Source organism: Opisthocomus hoazin, chromosome 2 (assembly GCF_030867145.1).
Source record: "Opisthocomus hoazin isolate bOpiHoa1 chromosome 2, bOpiHoa1.hap1, whole genome shotgun sequence".
In the NCBI taxonomy this organism is placed as follows: Eukaryota; Metazoa; Chordata; class Aves; order Opisthocomiformes; family Opisthocomidae; genus Opisthocomus; species Opisthocomus hoazin.
Genome location: NC_134415.1, coordinates 108,463,176 through 108,484,138, shown reverse-complemented (window position 1 = coordinate 108,484,138; position 20,963 = coordinate 108,463,176). Strand labels below are relative to the sequence as shown.

The 20,963-nt window shown below is 39.5% G+C and overlaps 1 protein-coding gene across 24 annotated transcripts in view; it reads left to right on the top strand.

The window, feature by feature from the left end:
- The window catches only part of DLGAP2 (DLG associated protein 2), a 501,744-nt gene that overhangs the window by 437,226 nt on the left and 43,555 nt on the right, over positions 1 to 20,963 (top strand). For all 24 annotated transcript variants that reach the window (XR_012763250.1, XM_075414729.1, XM_075414734.1 and 21 more), the window contains one exon: positions 2,604 to 2,823. Coding sequence is in view for 23 of the 24 variants with exons in the window: in XM_075414729.1 (XP_075270844.1) it covers positions 2,604 to 2,823 (220 nt within the window). In the remaining variant the exon portion in view is untranslated. The remainder of the gene's footprint in view (positions 1 to 2,603; positions 2,824 to 20,963) is intronic.

Sequence of the window (20,963 nt, the reverse complement as noted above, 5' to 3'; positions counted from 1 at the left end):
ATAAATCTAAGTATAATCTTATGTAGCACACATCAGAATTAGAAACAGTTAGTCATTTTCCAAACCTTTCATTATTTTTTCATGGCTCCCTTGTGAAACCCACCCTGATCATTTTCATGCCTTGTTTTTCATTACCCTGGTTTGGTTATTTTCTATTTTTATTACACTCTGTTTTTGAGAAAGTTTTACAAGAATTAGATCCTGCACTCAAAGCAAGTGCTGTTGGCTCTCACGTAACAGTGCTGTAACAGAGGACTATTCTAACATCTTCTGTCTCTTTGACCATGTCTGTGCATAGAGATGTTTACTGAGCTGTCCATAATCACTAATTGGTTTCAGCAGTGGTTAAAATTCTTTATCCAATGTGCATTACCTGGAAAGATGTCCACAATAGATTTCATTTGCAAGTAGATTGCTTAACTGGCCAGATTAACTAAACCTGCTGGATATAGTTCCGTACTTTCTTTTTCAGTCTTCACTAACTTACATAATTTTGTGTCAAATAAACACTTTCTACCTCACAGTCCAGCTGTTTCCAGACCAGTATTGCATTTAAGAGATACTACACAAAGTACAGGTGTTAAAATCACAAGTTCTGAACCTTTTTTGCTTTCTGATCTTTTTTCCATGACACCATCATCTTCTTGTCGCATCTACATAAAAGCAGTTTCTATGATTTGTTGTGGTTTTAATGCCTTTTTTTTGTGAGATGCTTCATTTTTCTCTCTTGACAAAGGGTAGAGTCAAGAAAGATGCTGGGTTCCATGGTTTATATTTTTAATTTAAGTTTTAAAATTTTAATTTTTCTATTGTCAATGACCTTAGTTTGGAAGAAGTGGTTAGGACTGAAAGTGTTTATTGACTACATTACTGTAAATTTCCTGATCAATGATGTATGCAAAATATTTCAGAGTAAGATTTTTTTTTTCATCTTTTCAAGATTGCATTAGTCTACTTAACTTTATTAGAAGCCAATTTTATGAAGGGTAATGTAATTCCTTTCAGAAGAGATTTAGTAGCCAAAATGTCTTACATGAAATTAAAATATCAGTTATTCATTATCATCAGAAGTTCTGTATGAAATTTCCATTTACTTAATCAAGATCCTAAAACATTTGAAACATTTGCACTCACTCTGTTTCCGTAATGAATAATGAACCAGGAACGGTAATAATGAAAAATGCACTTAGCAGCCGTGTAGAAAAAGTAATATCAACTGGATGTGCTGCTTAGTGACGCTACGAATGTAACTTGGTATTTATACTGATTCTGATTTCTAGAACTCTTTTTAAAAAAAAATATTATCAGGAGGACATATCAGGAGGTCATACATTTGTCTGTCCAGTGTTAAATTCGTATCTGATTTTGGATAAGCATAATTTTTAATTATTCAGATACATTTGCAGGTAGTTAGGGCTGACTTCAGAGAAAGTGTTAAAGATGACCTAGGTAGAATTTAGGCACTCATATTCAAAACTGCAATGCACAGTTCCCTACCGAGAGGCTGCCCAGGGAAGTGGTGGAGTCACCATCCCTGAAGGTGTTCAAAAAACGTGTAGATGTGGCACTTCGGGACATGGTTTAGCAGGCATGGTGGTGTTGGGTTGACAGCTGGACTTGATGATCTTAGAGGTCTTTCCCAACCTTAATGATTCTATGATTTTATGATTCCGTAAGCCTTGCCAGCCTGTCTAAACCCTGTCTATCATGAAAGCTACCTAAAAATGTGCAGTTTTGCATCACGCCTAACCTGCAGGGCCGGGTGGGCAGCTAGGTGCTGGGTTCTGCCCACGCCCTGCGGGGAGCTGGTTCTGCCACAACTGGTGGCAGAAGCATCAGACTGAAAGCAACGCTGCTGAAGAAAAGGCAGCAGGAGTGCCTGCATCTCTTTTTTCTATGGTAGTTGAAAGGCTAACACAATTAACCAGGGAGTGAGTTTGGTTTAGGGCCCTGCTCAGCTAAAGGTGGTCCAAGCATTACTTTCTTATCTGACCACTTTTCACTTCGTTTCAGATGATAGTTATTCTTTCATATGCTTCACTGGACCCAGTTCTAGATGCAATATTTCTCAAGCCTTTCAGCAGCATCACCTCCTCTGAATTTACACAACTTCGAGTATCAGATACTTCCCTGAGCCCCTTTGTAGTGAGAGGAAGATAACAACCTACCACACAGGCTAAATATCCTCATGAGTAGTAAGTTTGCTGATAAATGACGAACCCAGGCAATCTGCTCTCACCTTTTGAGGGCTAATATTAGTATAGCTGATTTCTGTTCTCCTATCCTGGCAGAACATGGATTTCCATCAGTGCAGAGCAATCTTGTTGGTTACCATTAAATTGTGTATTTACAATCCTCTGAATATGCCAAAAGGTATTAAATGAAAAATTAATTGTATGGCATGCGTGATGTACTGAATATATACATATAAACAGCTGTTAAAAACAGTTTAAAAATGTGAATGTTCAGAAGGGATTACTACATTTTAACTATTTGCTAAAACAGTTCTTCATCAATGTACAGGTGTCCATTTGAGATGTTGAGGCCGTGATGATCACAAAAAAGCAAGTGAAAAATCAAATGCATTGTTGTTGTTTATTCAGATGAGTGAAGCAGAGGTTAATGGGCAATTTGAATCGGTGTGTGAATCAGTGTTTAGTGAAGTTGAAGCTCAGGCTATGGATGCCCTTGACCTCCCTGGATGTTTCCGAACAAGAAGCCACAGTTACTTGCGTGCCATTCAGGCAGGCTATTCCCAAGATGATGAATGTATCCCTGCGCTGGCATCTTCCAACATCACCTCAACTATCAGGTCAACCACAGGTAAGCAAATCTGCACTGACCCACTGTCCTGCATGTAAAAATGTTGTCTTGTTTTGTAAAAGGATGTTTGACATTGGAAACCATTTCCCTATGTACTGACAATATTTGCTATCAGCATTCTTAGGTTTGTAATACCGTACCGTTGTGGCTATAGCTTGGAATAAGCTCCTTCCAGGGAGAATCCTGCAAGCACAATATAATGGACCTGGACTTTTGACTTCCATTTCCCATACATACAGTTATCCAGGTGCAAATGTAAAAATGCAAGTGCAAATGGTATCATTTAGGTATTGTTAGACATTTAGGTGGTTTTGTCTATCAGCTAATTGATCTTCTAAATGAGATCAGGTGCACTGATTTTAATTTAGGTCCTTAAAGTACTAAAGGAAAAAGAGAAGCAAGATTTTAAATATTTGGTCTAAACACTTACAGGCAATTAACTTCACTGGGAATTAATTAGTTACTTTTAGAAAAGGTGTAACCAGTTGTATCAACACACTGAATCACAAACATTATGGCAAGCTTCACACATCTGCTATTACTCATCAGTAACTGTTAGCATTCATTGTTACACCATTCACTTTTAGGATCTCTTAAAATTCTACTGGCAACTTTCTTTTCTCTTATTAGTTGCTTAGCAAAGATGATAGCTCTATTCATTGTAGAATATTAGTGTTTAGTGATGGTAGAGAAAACATTGCACAGATAGCAGTTAAATATCTAAAATGAAATCTATAAAAAATACATATTCTTTGTAAAGTGATCCAAATTCACTTTATGTTTCCAAATATGTCAATGTCAGTTCCTAAATATGATATTGTCATTGCCACATACTGTAAAATAGCAGTGCAGGCTACCCATCTACAAAAGATAAAAATAGAGCTCAAACGTATCATGCAAAAATACTTTTTAAATTATTTCCTTGACACATCTGTTGTATAGCAGAACAGTGGGAGCTTAGAAAGGAAGTAAGCTGAGGTTGAGTAACATAAATTTGCATTCCAGAAGTAGCATAAAATGTTATCTTAATCATAGTATTTTAATTGCTATATATAACTTTGTGTAAATCCAGAAGTTGTAGCTTACAGTGCCACCTCTAGGGATGTTTCTGTCCTTTGTTTAATAGAGATGCTATCATGATATGAAATGAGATTTTATTGCTACCCTGGAGACTAATTTTCATCTTTGTCATGTAGTCCTGTGTGATTATTATGAAGAAACCTTTCATGGCAAAAGACACAACGAAGTATCTATTTTGGTGTCTGACTTCAGGTACTGAATTGGAATACTTTCAGAATTACTTTGGTTACCAAGCAGATTGGTTTTAATCCAAGCTGTCCTCTGTTTATGTGCTAGATAAACCCAAAACTCTCACTGAAAGGAATTTATTTTATTTTCTCTAGAGCAACAAAGCCGAATTATAGAATATGTTTGGGAAAATAACCAGTTTGGACAGTAAATATGTTTGAATCCCAGTGGTTTCATACCTGTGAAAAATGTTTTGCATTGATTAGCATTCTGCTGGTTAGATATTGTGGTAAAACTTTAACCTTAGTTTCACACATGGCTTCTCCCTCATCTTGGAAATGATTTATCAGATAGATTTTCTTGCGCAAATATGTAATCTTTCTGCTTTGTTGTGGTGAGGTATTATTGACAGCGTGGAGAAAAAAGACGATTTGAGATGCTTTCTTGAGCCAAAGCTGTTTCCAAGCCTATGGACTGTATAGAGTTCTGAGTGTGGTTCTGAATTCAAAATATTATCTCTGTACCGCTGAGTGAGTTTGTCCTCAGCTTCAAAGTAAGATAAATATTCAAATTAGAAATATTTCTCTGATCTACAAGAAGAGCAAGGAATATGTGATTCACTATTAATTGAAAATTTCAGTTGCCAAGCAAGTTCTCATTTTTAAAACCCTCGGGGTAACTCCTCCATATTTCTCTCTTCAGCCTCTGTCACTTTGGAGGGAGATACTTCTCCTGTCATTACTGTAATTCAAAAAAAAGAAACCTCATTTCTCCAGCCCTCTCTGAAAATTGTAGAAGCAGCAGCAGCTGTCTGAAATGTGAAAATGGTGTTGGCAGATATTTGACATTTATATGGACTTCATTCAAATACATGTCAAAAAGGTCGAAGTTTCACATCAGCCTTCACTTCCAATTCAGTCTTTTGAATTCTTAGTAAAATTACATTACATTAATTCCTTTTTTGCTTCTGATGTAACAAACTTCTTGGCAAAGAAACTAAAGCAATTTCATAGAAAATTAACAGGCATTGCAATTTAATTATTACTTGAAATTTTAGTGATATAGGTCATGACTGCTTCTTATCGACGTTGTAAAGCAATTAAATCATAGCACATAGCACATAGGCTTAACTAAAAATTGATTCATGTAACTAAAATGTAAATCTAAAACAAAAAATGTAATATTTGATCTATGAATTAATTTACAAAATCATGGAATATCTCTTTGCAGCATGCAGTTTTCTACAATATCCCTAGATGCATTAACAGCTTTCAGAAGGTAGGAAGGTTTGCAACAATAATGAGTATTATGCAGGACATTATTAATGGACTCTGTTAACAGGGTTTTCTAATAGATGGAAAAAGAACTACCAGTAATTAGGTCTTCTTAAATGTATACAACTTCGCAGAGAAAGCCCGATGGTTCATTGGCAATATCTGTGGTACCAATGAACACATAACCTTCACTTGGACCCCCATAGTTTAATTACTTGCAGAACCAGACCTCTCTGCTTCAGATGCAGACTGTGTGACAAGACATAGGACACTACCTGTTGCCCCAGGTGTAAGTGAATGAGACAAATGACAGTGCAGAGGAGGCAGCCTGCATTGCTGACACACTGTAAGCTAGGCCTGGACTCTATGTGACCCCTGCTAAGAGTCATATTTCATTGCGGTTAGGGCATTTCTAGCCATCCCATTTGATTTTGTACAGAGATAATGAACCCAGTAAAAAATACTTCATGTCAAAAGCCCTGAATGACAGCATATGCTCTCTGTCTCTGAACTGCATCCAGCTGCAGCTGTCAGATGCACAGCTGAGAAAATACAGCTCCAGCTGCTGCTGCCTCCCACCTTGTCCCTCCATCACAGACAACATGTAATTTCCTGAATAGGAAGCCGCAGAGCACAGTAGTCATCCTAACTACTACTGCCTTACATCTCTGCTACTTGTGCAAGCAAAGCTTCTCTTTTCAGGAAGAGTTCATAAAAGCTGGGTTGCTTTTCCAGGTGGTACCAGCTTGGTTCCCCAGTGTCTAAGTGTATCTGGACGCATATACACTATGCTGTCAGGTCGGAGTGCTCCTTCATGGTAGCGTCTGAGCAGCAGAGTGAAGCGCTGCGGGGAGCTACTCAAGCTTCTGGAGGCATCAGAGCTGTGTCACCGCCGGCATGGTGAGCAGTGAGCCCTGGCTGCGTAGTCCTGTTGGGAACCAGAGTGCGCTGCGCTGGGAGCAGTGCTGCAGTAATGCTTTATCCCACCTGCAATATCTAGGCTGGCTTACTGAAAAGTGATGAAAATACTCCGGTACAACACTGGACTGTGCTATGAAAACATCACCAACAAGGAGGTCTGGAAGTCCTTAACCAATCTCTCGTTGTTTGCCCTTTACCTGAGGTCGTCTTCTTCTGTTACATGTCCTGTACGTAAAGAGAGTCCTGTGTGTGACTCCACATGTTATAGAATATTTCAGGATGTTTCCTCACAACTTTTCCTGCTGACGTTGTTTGATTTTACCATGAATGCAGAAATACTAAGCTGCAATAACACCAGAGGTAGCAGTTAGAATGGTCTGTTGTGAAGCAGAAGAACATGTTAAAATGCCTCCTCTGAGACAGAGAGTAATTTGGTATTTGCACCTTCGGCCATCCAGGATATCCAGAACACCAGGTAATCGTGTTCAGATGTGGGGGGCACATTTAGTTTCTCCTGATGGCATTATTCTACATTGTGTAAAACGCTGTCACCTTTACTGAGGGAGACACTGCCGCTCTAGCCCCCTGCTCAGGACACTCACCCATCCATCAGGTGGGGTATGTGCTCAGTGAATATTGCTTTTGTATGCAAATCAAAACAGCTAAAACACAAAAGGCTAAACATCCTGTAAGGACGAACTGAAGCACTCCAGTCACAGGTACGAAATCCTTCTCCAAGGACTGATGGAGTGGCCTTAGTTAAGTTCTTCAGCTTTCAGGCTGATGAATAAAAGGGAGCACCATCTTCAGATTCTTAAAGTTACTTCACATTTTCCTCTAACACAAGTTATTTGGATACAACTGGATTTTTTAATGAATGGATTAATGACAAAAAAAACCCCCACCTAGCTATGGACTTCAGCACATGGGGATTGGGTCACGGTTCATAAAGGCATCTGGATTTCTGTCCTGTGTTAAGTGTCAGTCCAAGATCTCTTCTCCCACTTCAGCAATTTCCAGCCGATCTTGAGAGAAACTTAGCATGAAGCACTGCTGATTTCACAGGATATAGTTACTAGCCTTAAGTGGCCAGTCCACCACATTACAATTACTTTATTTTTCTGGAAGACGTAGCACGATGCAAACCTGTCAGATCAGTTGTATATGCACCTCCTTTTATCTAATTCATAGTAGTTATCTCTACTAAACTTGTGCTTACTAAAGAGTCCACTGAAAAAGATGAGTAGGGAAGTGCCTTTTGTCCATTTTACTTTTCTTAGCCAGTAGGACTCCAATTGGCAACGAGTGAACTTCAGAGAATTCCACATTTACTGAACTATTGAGCACTAATTCCAAAACCAATTAATTCAAACAAGGTCACATTGCATGAGGGAGTTTTCAATTACAGTTCATACGATTACTCCGAATGGGTGAGGAATTGCAGATTTCCTTTCACCTGACTTAAAGCTATATTCAGCTTTCCATTTCTGAAATAAGGGGCTACATATGGTGAATTTTTAGAGCACATGTTTGATATTCAGCCACAAAACTCTCATTGCCAGGAAAGAGATTGCACGCTCGTGTACCTACAAACATAAAGGCACGAGAATATGATATTTCTGCTGTTCCATAGCACAGCTACCTGTGCAGACCCCAAAAGGACCGATTCTCTGGTTGCTATCTGAACACTAGTGACAGTAGTTGTTCTTTCTGGGTGTTTTTTTTTAAAAAGATGAGGATACCAAGGGCAAGCAAAAGTTAAAGTCATGATGCTACTACATATGAAGTTCAGTGAAGGGTCACTGAGAAGACAAAGGGTCTTGAGCTTCTCTTCCATAAGGAAAGGTTAAGAGAGCTGGTTATTCAGCCTGAAGAAGAGAAGGCTCAGAAGGGATTTTATAAAAGTATATAAATAAAAAAATTGAAAAACACACTCCTTAGTTCCTAAAAAAAAATCATTTTATGATCAATAAATGCATGATTTTCTTTTCTTTTCTCAAGAATTAGATACTTCATCCATGTGGCTGCTTGGATCTTCTTAATCCAATGCACTATGGCTAGGAAAACCCAACCAAACGGGGCAAAACGTATGCATGAAATAACGTCCCCACAATTTCTGTTCTCTCTATAGAAATAAATGCTGAGTGTTAGAGGTTTTTGCTGGTATCCATTGCTAAGTAATAGCTAGCGGGGATATCCACAACAGGTATGTTTAAAGCCACAAAAACTTAAGTCCAAATGAGATACAGGAGGCTGTTTTCTCAATTATAATTTGCCTGTTGACTTTGTTTAATTACTGTTGGGGCTCCATGGAATTAGCTGGCATTCTAATTCTCTGCAGGAAACGTACCATATATCTGTGGGAGCACTTGGGGATCCTGAGTTAATACTTTGATGCTGTGCCAACTTGTGTGCCTATACTGGGAGAATAAATCTTATCCTAACAAATGATGAGCCCAGTTCTACACTTGGCTATGCACACATCATTTTCATTCCTTTGGGTATATCTGGGAGGAATAATTAGTCTTTAATTCTTTTCAATATATTGAAGTTCTGCTGCTATGCTGACACTGCTGTTTAATAGCAGATCTGCATGGTGGAAGTGGCCCAGCGAGTCACTGGGATGAAGGTGACACAAGCCCTTTGATTCGAGGAGTTCAACAGAGGATGGCCAAGGGGTCACTGCAACTGTTCATAACTCTGGGATTCCCTGAGACGGAGCAAGGCTGTGCTAATCAGGGCTGCCTGGCTGCCTGGCCTCTTCAGGCTGATGAGGCATGAAAACAGTTGGAGCGGTAGCCCAGAGCTTTTCATAATTCTCATTCTCCTCGGTACAGATGATCTGCAGAGGCAAAGTTAAAACCGAAATTGCTGCCTTCCATCTATGGTTAGTTTAAGAAAATGTGTAATGAGTGTTTGTCCCTTGCTCCTGCTGTTCTGTGCTTGACTTAATTCCACCATAACCTATTAGATTTGCCAGACAGCTCGTTCTTTTTTTATTAAAAAGGACACCCATGCTCTCTTCCCTGGCAGAATTTGGCTTCAAAGTTGTTCTGTGGGATCAGTTTTCACAGAGTTTTCTCAATTTAATTTTCTGTATCATATTATAAGGAAGAAAAAAGAGAAGAAGGAATGGATGAGAAAAATAATCATGCAAGGAAGGTGATTCGCTGCTCAGGTGTTTGAAGCCTTCCTGGCATGCTAGAAGCTAACAGTGGCAGAGGTAGATCTCAGCCCAGCTATTTAGCTTGAGGTTGCCAGAGGGTTTTGTCCTCAGGTGGGTCTGTGCAGCAGTGGGAAGCTCGCAGGACGGGTGAGCCCTCTCCTGCCAGTGCTGCTTCTTCTGTGCTCCTCAGTGAATGAAAAAACCTCTTTTCAGAAGCTCTACATATATTCAGTCCTGGGTTTTGCTGAAGGCACATATGTCAGGAGCCATAACGATGAAGTGTGCACTGGAACTACAATGCTTGCTGTGCTGGGCATAAAGACATCATTTTGACTGTATTCTGACACTGATTTTTACTAGCTTACAGGTAATATTTTATCCATCAGGGCCTCAGCTCATCAGCTAATGTAACTAAGCATAACTCCCTTGAAGCTGATCCAGTTTTGCTTGCTGACAAACTAGCCCTTGGCTTTGTTACACTTTCAGTACAACAGGGGTGGGAGCTGTGTTCTGCTTCAGCTTCTTCAGAGTAAAAAAATTCTTCCAAAAAACGGTGTGTGCAGCCACAGGGGAATTCCTCTCCTGTGGGTCCTAGCAAAGGCACAGGGGCTGATAGAGGGTGTGTGTGAAGAAAGCAAGCTGCATTTCAAAATAACGATAAACTCCTTTACAGCAGGTCAAGTCTCGCTTCCATAGGGACCCTTCCACTTACAGAATGTACATGTAACAGTAACGCTATTTCCAAAAATGTGTTATCAGGCATTTAGGGAGGCAAGTTCAGGTGCTCTTGCTACTGTTCTGCCTCATGGTGAGCACATTTTGATTAATGCTCGCCACGTACAAATGTGCTTCTCCTGAGGGACATTATTTCTAACTTTCAAAATTGCCTTTTCCAGGAGAACAGAATACTAGTGGGCAGCTGCCAGCCAAATTCTTCCCAATAACAGAGGCACCTGAAGGCAGAGACAAAGCAAGTTCGTCACTATTTAAATAATGCCCTATCTCTGTTTCAGTGGGGAGGCACAGAAGTAGGAGAAAAACTTTTATAGTTATCTTTAGTTTTACTTCCAGCAAATTCTCTGTTTTGTTACTATAAAAAAAACTCTCAGGATGCTTGCACATCACTTCCAGCATCTCAGCAACTCCCATTCTCTGTTTTCAGTTCCCTGAAATGGAGTTTCATCAAGATGAGCTTGTATTTAAGTCTCCATTGCTGTTTCAGGAATTTTATTCAGACTCAGATCTATGCTAGAAGGGCAATTGGTAAACTTGATACTTAAAACGTACTGAAAGATTTTTTTCCAGAGGATCAGAGAAAATAAAGATACTAAAATTGGTGACATTTCTAGGGCATAACCAGACAGAATTAGGCTGTGGCCAGACAGGTTAGTTGAATGGTGTGGTTTGCCTCCAGATCAAGTCATCTAAACTTAGAAGCTTCTGTGAAAGCTAGTTGTCTGAGTTCCCATGACAATAAATTCAGATTCATTCAAAGATAATTGGCTGGTGCCATGTAGGACATTTGAGGCATCCACGTGGGACCTACAAGAGAACGGCATCCTCCTGGACAAGCAGCTGTAGGCTAGGCAGGAGGACCTCGGACCTCTAAAAAGGTATTAGATACCTATGCTTAGGTGAGTTTGACTCAGACTGAATACAGTGTATGGATCTATTGTGCACCAACTGAGAGTCAACAAACCCCTGCCTACGCTGAGGTGTCTTACACTCACCTAATAGCACCCTGATACTTACCAACAAACTCTGCACTCACTGTAAGGCCAAGGTTAAGTCTCAGTAGATAGTAGGTAGTCCATAGTCCATTGAAATATACAAACTGGAAACCACAAATATCCAAGCAATCCAAGCAGCTCATTACTACTCCTTAAGGGCAACTAGAGGACATCCAAATAGGGTTAGGGAAGATATTGAGGTTGAAGTGAATAACCTACCACTCGGCTTTCTGAGACTGAGAACAGAATATCAAGGGCATATCAATGAGTCATGATTTCTACACGTGTTTCTTTACCTTTTGGGATAGTTCTGTGTCCAGAAAAATACATGTATTTCCACTGTTTGTCTCCTTCCTCCAAATCAAAAAAAAGTAGAAATTTCAGTCATAAAAATTCATCTCAGCTAATACGTATATCTGAAATGTGACTGTCAAAGGCAGTCACATTAATGTCCCATTGTAGTCAATGAAATGTGATTTATCTCCTTTAGGACTGGTATCTGTTATGAAAGAAGTTTTCCTCTGGACATCCCTATTTCTCTCTGTTGCCTACAAAAATAGTCTACAATGATAGCATGGTATAGCTAGCTATCTTCTATAAATCTGAGGTAAAAGTCAGGCATATTCAAACTGCATTGTAGGATGAAAACAAAGATTAAATCCTGGTCCCACTGAAAGCAAGGATAACTGAGAGCCATGCTTTGATTTGCAGGATTGAGAGCTCAAAACCCAGCAGCACCATTTGCTGCACCCAAATACAGGGCTGGTAGCCTGCAAGGAGCTTGCTGAGCACTGGTTTTGACACTGATACTCCATGTGCACGATTTCTTGATTTGACTATTGGCTGTATTGTTACTAATCGCAGAAGTGCACTCTGAGATTGTGTCCAGACTTGTAGCTCTCTGGATTAAAAGAATGGTTTAAAGGTATTAAATTATCTTTAGTTAAAATATTTGTAATCACTTAAATACTTTAATGTAGGTCCATTATCATAATGCACTCATAAAATTATTCTGCTGTGCCACACTTCCTTAAGATTAAGTAAGGAAACTGTTTTTCTTGTCCTATGCAGTTTAGAATTCCTTACGGTAAGTTAAAGAAATCACAAGCTGCACATAGCTACCATAAGAATGAGAATGAATATATACAAACAAAACCAATGATAACCCTATATAACATGCCAATGAGTGGGTTGAGGAAGCTGATGGAAATTATTTCACTTGAGTGCTAAGGGTATGTGGGAGTTCAAGAATAGATTTATTTTGTTTTTAAGTATAGAATTACAGCAATATTGCTTTGATTCTACTGAAAAATGTTTTCAAATTTTCTATTTTATTTCATTGTGAGAAGAGTAGCCCAGTGGGAGTGACTCTTAGCTTTTGGAGCTCTTTCTCTTTGTCTCTGACTATTTTGACGATGTGACAAATGCAATCAGTGTTGCTGAAAACCTGCACATACACTCTGTAAATGAAACAGAGCGTAGTTAAAGGTACATTTTTCCTTCCCGCAAACAAAAATCTGAGACGGTTTAACGCAACTTCAGTATTTTAGAGGCACATAGGAACAGTTGAGAAGAGCAAAACAGCTGTCAGCACTTTGCTTTGCTGTCTGCAGGATGCTGGTTAGGCTATAATTTCCCACTAATTAACTGATCTAAAATAGAACTCTTTGTAACTAGTCCATCAGCAATCCATGAGGTTTGTGTTGCCCACATCTCTTTTAATTTTGGCAAAGGCTTACAGTTTCTGACCTTGATGTCTTGTTTGATTTGCATTTCTGTTTTGAGACTAACATTAATTACACTGTCAAAACAGATTTTCTCGTTTACGTAACATGGGCTGCCTACAGACCCAAGTTTCCTCAATATGGAGGTAGCGACTTGCGCACTGAATGACTTGATTACAGTAATTCCTTTTATACTTTTCTCCTCCTGGGAGATTGTAATGTGTACTTAGACTCCAGCTTTTTTCCAAATTTAGTGGTCACATTTCCACTTAATTGTTAGTTTCCCATACAAAATCAGAAGGATTACAGAATTTACGCCCGAAAGGATCTACTTGGAATATTGAGTCTAACCTGATGCACACACAGATTTTAAAAAAATAACTCCTTCAGTAATTTTGCCCTACCCTAGTAAATTCTGATTGAGGTTACATGTCATGCTAATGATTTCAGTCTTTTTCCACAAGTGCTATATAGATTCTGTTTAGCAGAGAGATGTCAAAAACAGGTGCTGCTTAAAAAATAGCATTTTGTATGAGATTCATATGACAGCAGTGTCTCAGTGACATGCTATTTTGAAAAGTAATTTTAAAAAATCATATATAAGAAGTAAAAATCTTGTCTTTGTCGATAATATTTTATTATAGTGGTCCAGATCCTGAGTTTTCATGAATTGGTCTGATTTCACTGACTTTAATAGCAACAACTTCAGTGGGCTTAACAGCATGCTGTAGCTGAGTGCCTAAAACTGTGCAATCAATTTAAAAACTACGGAAATACAGAGGATTTTCTTTAATACCTCTGTGGAGCTAGAAGGCGAACTTGGGCCAAACTATTACTAGCTGCTATGTGGTAGCTCTGGCAGAAGGGATCAAGGAACAAAAAAACAGGATTCAGTCATTAATGCGGGCAAATTCCATGCAGGCTTGCTCACAGGAGACGTGGAGCAGAGATGAAGCTACCACTTTTCCAATGAAAGGTAACAGAAGGCAGGAGAGATTATGTCCCAGTGTATACCAGAGTCCTACCACTGCTGTCACAGGCACAGAGCATTTGGCTGGAGTTTATGCCACTCCTTTAGGCATTTCAAAATTAGATGTCCTGATCTGAGCTGGTTGTTGTTGATTCCTTTTATGGTTGATGGAGAGAAGTAGGCACCTGCATAGGATGATTCATTTCCTGGTAAAATAAGCATCTACGTTGGGTGAGAGTTGCTTCCAGGATTGCTTATTTTTCTCCCAGTAATTCTAAAAGAGATCAGACAACTAACTTGGACTTGGATGACTATTTTTTAAAATTACTAATGTGAGGTGAGATGGATTTCCATTTATAGTTCTCAAATACTGACTGTGTCTCAAAGGTATGACATAATTCATTGTTACGAAAAGACCCTAATTAAAAAAATGGCACAGGATAAATGCAGCATTTTGCCCCCATGGACTATGACAACATGAAATTATCAATTAAAACCTGACTTTAGGGTATGACAAATATACAGGTTTACCTAAACTTAATGCAAACAAAATGACCCATCAGGAAAAATGGTTAGGAAGTTATAGATACCTACCACTCAGACAATGCTTTGGCTTCTGTAGCTTAAGTAAAATGCAGCCCAACGTATAAACTGTGCTGATAAAACTCACTTGGGTGTAAGCAGTCTTTCTAAGAAAATATCTCACAAAAGTATCACTGTGAACATATCGGTTGTGTCTTATCGCTTAATCTGGAAAGTAAGAAACAGGGTTCTTTTGATGGATATCTAAGCTCAGAAAGACACTCTCTCTATTGAGGAACTGCCTGGTCCCTTTACTAGCTAGGATTCACTGTGGAGGTCTAAAGGAGAAAAGGGAAGAAGCAGGAAGACAGATCAATAACTAAAGTAGCTCTGTATGTTTGAGGGAAACTTATCTGAGATTCAATTAAAGGAATTACTTTATTTTAAAACAAAATTGTCTCTTGAAGTTCAAGCACAGTATGACATTGGTAAGTTTTAATGACTATTTTTGCAAGATTTGAATATTCTTACAGTTCAAAAAAATACTTTCATTACCTTACAAATGGAGAAATTCTTGAAGATGAAAAGCCCTCATAAGGGACAGGCTCTTTCATTAGCAGTGCAATAAGCAGAAGTGTGGACCTATCCAGGGAGCAGCAGAGAGCTGGAGGAGCCTGGACTGTGCAAGAATGCAACATGTTTTCCTCACCTGTCCTACACTCACATAAAGCCAATGTTTCAGTTCAAGTGCAAAGTGGGTGTGCTTCAGAAGTATTTTGAAGGGCTTTGTATCAGAAACAGAGTGGCCAACAGGACTAGGGAAGTGACTGACCCCCTGCATTCGGCACTGGTGAGGCCACACCTGGAGTACTGTGTTCAGTTTTGGGCCCCTCACGACAAGAAGGACATTGAGGTGCCGGAGCGTGTCCAGAGAAGGGCAATGAGGCTGGTGAGGGGTCTGGACAACAAGTCCTGTGAACAGCGGCTGTTTAGTCTGGAGAAGAGGAGGCTGAGGGGAGACCTTATCGCTCTCTTCAACTACCTGAAAGGAGGATGCGGTGAGGCAGGTGTTGGTCTCTTCTCCCAGGTAACTAGTGATAGGACGAGAGGCAATGGCCTCAAGTTGCGTCAGGGGAGGTTTAGATTGGATATTAGGAAAAATTTTTTCATCAAAAGGGTTGTCAGGCATTGGCACAGGCTGCCCAGGGAGGTGGTGGAGTCACCGTCCATGGAGGTATTTAAAAGAGGTGTAGACATGGCACTTAGGGACATGGTTTAGTGGTGGACTTGGCAGTGTTATGTTTATGGTTGGACTCGATGATCTTAAGAGTCTTTTCCAACCTAAACAATTCTATGACTTGCATTTACATTCATTTACCACTGCCTAGGGTCAGGTAATGGAGCAAACCACCCTTTTCTGTGCAGAGCCTGAGCACATACTGCTCCATCAGAGCCAGATCACCAGTGTAGGTCTTTGAGGTGGCCACTAACGGCACACATCAAAAATGGCAGACTTAGATCCAAACAGACTAATTTACCTTAACCTTTTCCCCTCATTCTAGCTGATCCCTTTTTCTTAATTAAGTAGCCAGAGGCTGCACACATCAAAATTAAGCATTGCTAAATCATCTTGTTATGACTGAACTTTAAAGGTGTTACTGATCCAACAAGGAAACCTCTTTCTAACATTTCGGAATTTGACTTCAGGAAAAGCCAGATTTGCTTTGTAAAAATTAAACTGTCCTGTTTGACACTACAGTCTCCTTTTAATTTTGTTTGGCATTGGAGACCAGTGTACAATGGAAGTTGACAATAGGCATATATAAAAAGATGTGTCCCAACATACTCTTTTTTAAATAGGGTCTTGTATTCTTATTTTTGGTATCCATGGCTTGGTAGAAGAATCATCAAAGAGTTCATTCTTTTTGTGGGAAATAAATTCTTTTAGTGGCTGAGATTTTTTTTTCAAAAGTCCCCTTTGACCTCATCATTCTTTGTTCATCTTCTTTTGTTCATCATTGTTTAGAGAAGTAACTGTTATGCATCCATACATACATTTTTGTTTTAAGAGTATCTCAGAGGTCCTGATGACGATGATGGAGCATAGTGAAGAGATTTCAGGGCATTTCAAGGACAGCCATGTTAGCTGGAACTTTGGCTAGATCAGTGTTTATGATGGTCAAAATACTGTACCAATAACAAAGTGCTTTTTTAATGCAGGATTAGATTTAATTGCGACCTTTCATTATGAGAAGGTCTCTTTTTCATCTTCTGGAATGGTGTCAGGCTTAGCATTCACCTTCCCTGTGCAAAGCAAAAGATCTAGCATCACTCTGGGACTCTGAACCATGTTCCTCTCAGTGCTCGGAGAAGTCCTGTCTGCCTACGGGAACATTCCCCTGGGAGCTTTGCCTCTAGGGCAGCTCCCCACTCCCTGAAGAGTAATTATCCTCCTTCTGAATAAACCTCTTTACAAAACAGAAAATCCAGTTTACTCCTGACATCTGTCATGAGGGACAACCATTTCCTTTAATTAATGGTGCTTTCATGTAAATTCATCATCCAGTTAACTTTGTGATCTCAGCCTAAATAATGTTATTTTGACTAAGTACTTAGTGGTTATATTGATTTGTAAAAACCCCTCAGGTGACTCTATTGTTCAAATGGACCAACAGCAGTGATTTATTAAAAGGCTGCCTTTTGAAAGGTGTTCTGAATGTCACCTACAGCCACTGATATTGCATCAAGTATATCATGTCTCTCCTTCTGCCTTTTGTCTGTGAATCTCTATGGATAACCTGAAGGTATATCTAAACTGAATTATTTTAGTCATTTTATTTCCAGTACGAACTGTGTTGGCACTGAAATATGAGCAGAGTAAGGGACTTATTTCTATGGCTGTAGCAATAGTAACCTTAAGCAAGTTTAGTCAAATGCAATGTAGATTAAGAGGGATATGCTGCTTCCAGCTCTAGCAATTAATTTAAAAAATCCTGTTACTTATAAATTATCAGGAAACTTTCCCTGGATTTCTATTGTATGTGTCCAAACCATCAAATTGTCAGTTCTCCGGTGCTGGAATTGTCTTCTTGGTTACTCTGCAATATTTCCATAATGCCTGATGCTCTGTTTCTGACCGGTGCTTCCCAGCTGCGATCACGAAGCACATCAGAGAAATTAATGCAGTTTACAGAACAGGTCACTTGTAGCATCTCTGTGCCAAATTCAGCACTGACAGGCAATCTTGTATGTGGCAGTTGTCTGGTAGCGAAGGTATCACATGTAAGTCGTGTGCTAGGAGACGATAACTGGAGCTGGCATAAATGGGTGCTGCGGTCTTTGTGTAAAGGCAATGATCCTTACAAAAGCAAATTCATGTGTTAAGCTTTTTCCTGCCCGAGTAACTAATTAATGCATGTTATGCTGCATTGCTACCTGCTGTGTTCTCCTAAACAATTTATACCTGGTTTTCATCATCATTCAGTCTAGCCCACTATGAAGTACCACAGAAGCATTTTGTTTTCTCTCCGTTTTTCTGACAACATCCTTCCTTAAACGAAAATCCAGTGGAGCCGATTGCACTTGTTTATGTTGAAATGGGGCAACTACCTGAACAGTTAATACTTTGGTTCAAATGGAAGTCTGAAATACCAGTACAGTTTAGAATTAGAACAGGTTTTTTACCATTTTTATAATTTTTGGTTGATGAGCATATACTAACAGATGGAGATAGACTGTACCTTGTGAGCTCCAAAAAAATATTTTTCTTGCTTTATTAAAAAAGGCAAAAAATAAATTCAACTTTCTGTATTAAGATAGCCTTTGAATACAACTGGAAGGAAAATTTTAGTTTCTTTTTCACAATTCCTTCTGTGTTTAGCTTAAACATTAAAAAGATATATTTACCTCTTGTGCCATCTACTTTCTTTTTCTCTGCATTTCAGAGCAGCTATAAATTTTATAAACTGATTGACAGGGTGGCAGAAGGCTGTTGCTTTTATTTTGCTCGACCTCATTGCTCAGCAGCAGGATTGGTGAGACACATACCAGGAGTGCCCAACATACTCACTCCAAAACTACTCAGAAAACTAAAGACATCAGAAATCTTTGGTCATCTTCTGTGAGCCACAGAAACAACAGAAGATTTTCCAGGACTGATGTTTAATATGTCAAAACATGAAGCATGTGTCTGCTTCTGCTGAAGTCCACGATTTAAACCAGCCTCAAGTGGCACTGCGAGAGCCCTGCCTTGCTGCTGCTCTGCTTTCGCACGCCCCTGGCCTCGTGCTGTGTTTCATCCCCGGCCGCTGTGCTGGCTCTGGCACCCAGCTTGTCCTGCTGTGGCTGAAGGCAAGGATCCTCCATCCCAGTCTTCTTTTTCCCAGTTCAGCTTTCAGCACCAGTGCCCGGGGTGGAGTCACTGGCGCACTGCCCTTGGCCAGCACTCGGTACCCCAGGGTGGCACTGCCCAGCACCAGCCCTCCCTGTGGGGATGGCCAAACCCACCACAGCTCTGGAGTTTGTAGAATGATGGACCAAAAAATGGGGAAGACATGAAGCAACGCTGAGGAGGTTTTATGTGCTTACTTTGAACTAGTAACAACTAAGGCAAATAAAATTTGCAAAGTAGCAAATGGCACAAAGCTGACAGGAGCTCCTGTCCATCAGCATGAGAAGGGGATGATAAATGAAAGGGGAGTTCATTTTCTGCTAGGAAAAGGAAATGTTTCTTCCCATATATAATACAAGGTATGTACAGCTGCTACGGCCAAGAATTGGACATGATAGAAAAAGACATTACAACTGATAACAAGAGCATTCACAGACGTAATAATAAAGGGAAATAAGATTTGAAAGAGACATAAAATTTCATGCTTCAGACCATAAGCCAATACTTATTTATTAGAGACCCAAGACCAAGCACGAACAGTAAACTATGGATTACAGGGTTGCTTTTGTCCTTTAACAAGCCCCTAATCTATTATGTTGACATCTCTTAAGTCAGCAACACATACAAACTTTGTCGAAGACAAGTCTTGGTCACATTATTCATCTAAGTTATCCCATTTACTTCAATCGAACCACTTGAGTGATTAAGGCAAATAGAATCTGGTGGCAAGATTTGCCTCGCAAATTCACACCTCCATCCTCTTACCTGATTTTGTTACAGTCTCCAATTAGTCCCAGATTCCTGTGGCTCTGAAACTGTTGTTCCAGATATGAACTCATTAACTGTGTAGAGGTGGATTTTTTTATTCCCTGCTCAATATTTGATCTCTGTGACTGTAGCTTAGAAATTAATCGGATTTCTTCCTGCCATGTTTCACTGCAAATATGTAGCCAGTTTCTCATGAACTTTCTGTCTTTCTCCTGGTTTCTTCTCCTTGTTGAACATCTGTGGGTTTTTTAATTCCTGTTCAGTGCTCATAATCAAATGCTTGCCAGAATACTGCAGTAACTGTTATACTTCCTGGATTTAACACATGCCACTCCACTGAAACAATCAGAAATTTCCAGAATAAAATGTTCAGTCCTAGGGGGGAAAAAGAAGAAAACAGCAAGTGACTGTTTTGGGTTTTCCACGAAGAGAAGTTTTCTTTTCTAGAAATGTAAATGAAGGTTAAGTTAGCTATGAAGGCTTGCAGCAGAAATTTAGCATTGATACTCATTAGACAGAGAAGTGATCTGCTGCCCAAGTAGTAGGAATATACTTGCTCGTGATGTATCATTATCACATTTACCATATGTTTCATTATTCACTGCTATTCTTTTGCATGAAGACAGACGGTAAAAATCAGTAAATTAGTTATAACAGTGATAACCTGTCTTATGTTATAGGTAAAAATAGCTCCCTGTTCTGGATTTCACTCACCCTATTTCACCCCACTGTCTCTATTTCTAATGTTTCCCAGCACTTTGATCACTTGCATCAATATTTGCAGGGTGAAGGTGGAGGAGCAGTATAATGGCAACCCTGTTAGTGGAAACATTTCTCAGAGCCACTCCCTGAGCTCATGAGACACTGTCTTAATTTCCAAGCTTTACAGCCTCTCTCTTCTTTCGTGAACGTTCTGTATTCCCTAAAGCATCTGAAAAATATTGAGGTTTTCTTTCTTCTTAACTGCTGGTTACAAAACTGACAGGAGATAAGATTGGTGATAGGACAACAAATGGCACTTCAAAAAAAAGCACAGTCTCAGAATCTGAAGAGTATGTTTTCACGTGTTGCACTCCCTTAGAGCAATTTAGCTCAGAGCAAGACTTTCTCTAAATCTCTACTAGAATTGAGCAGCATGAGTAGTAATTCAAAATGTGCTTCAAATGAAGGTTTTTGCTTCCTAGCTCTGCCTCACTCTCTTTTTTATTCATGATCACCCTTTTATTTATGGTTATCAAGAATCAAAATTTAAGGGCAGTCTTCTCTAGGCTCACTTTTCCCATAGGCTAGCCTGGCGATACAGGTTCAGCAGTCCCAAGTATTAGCAAATTCCTAAACTGTTCTCTTCTCTCCAGAGAGCTGCAACATAGCCTCATATCAAAAAGCACGACTGGAGAGGTACTCCTTCCAACTTCATTGCTCATCAG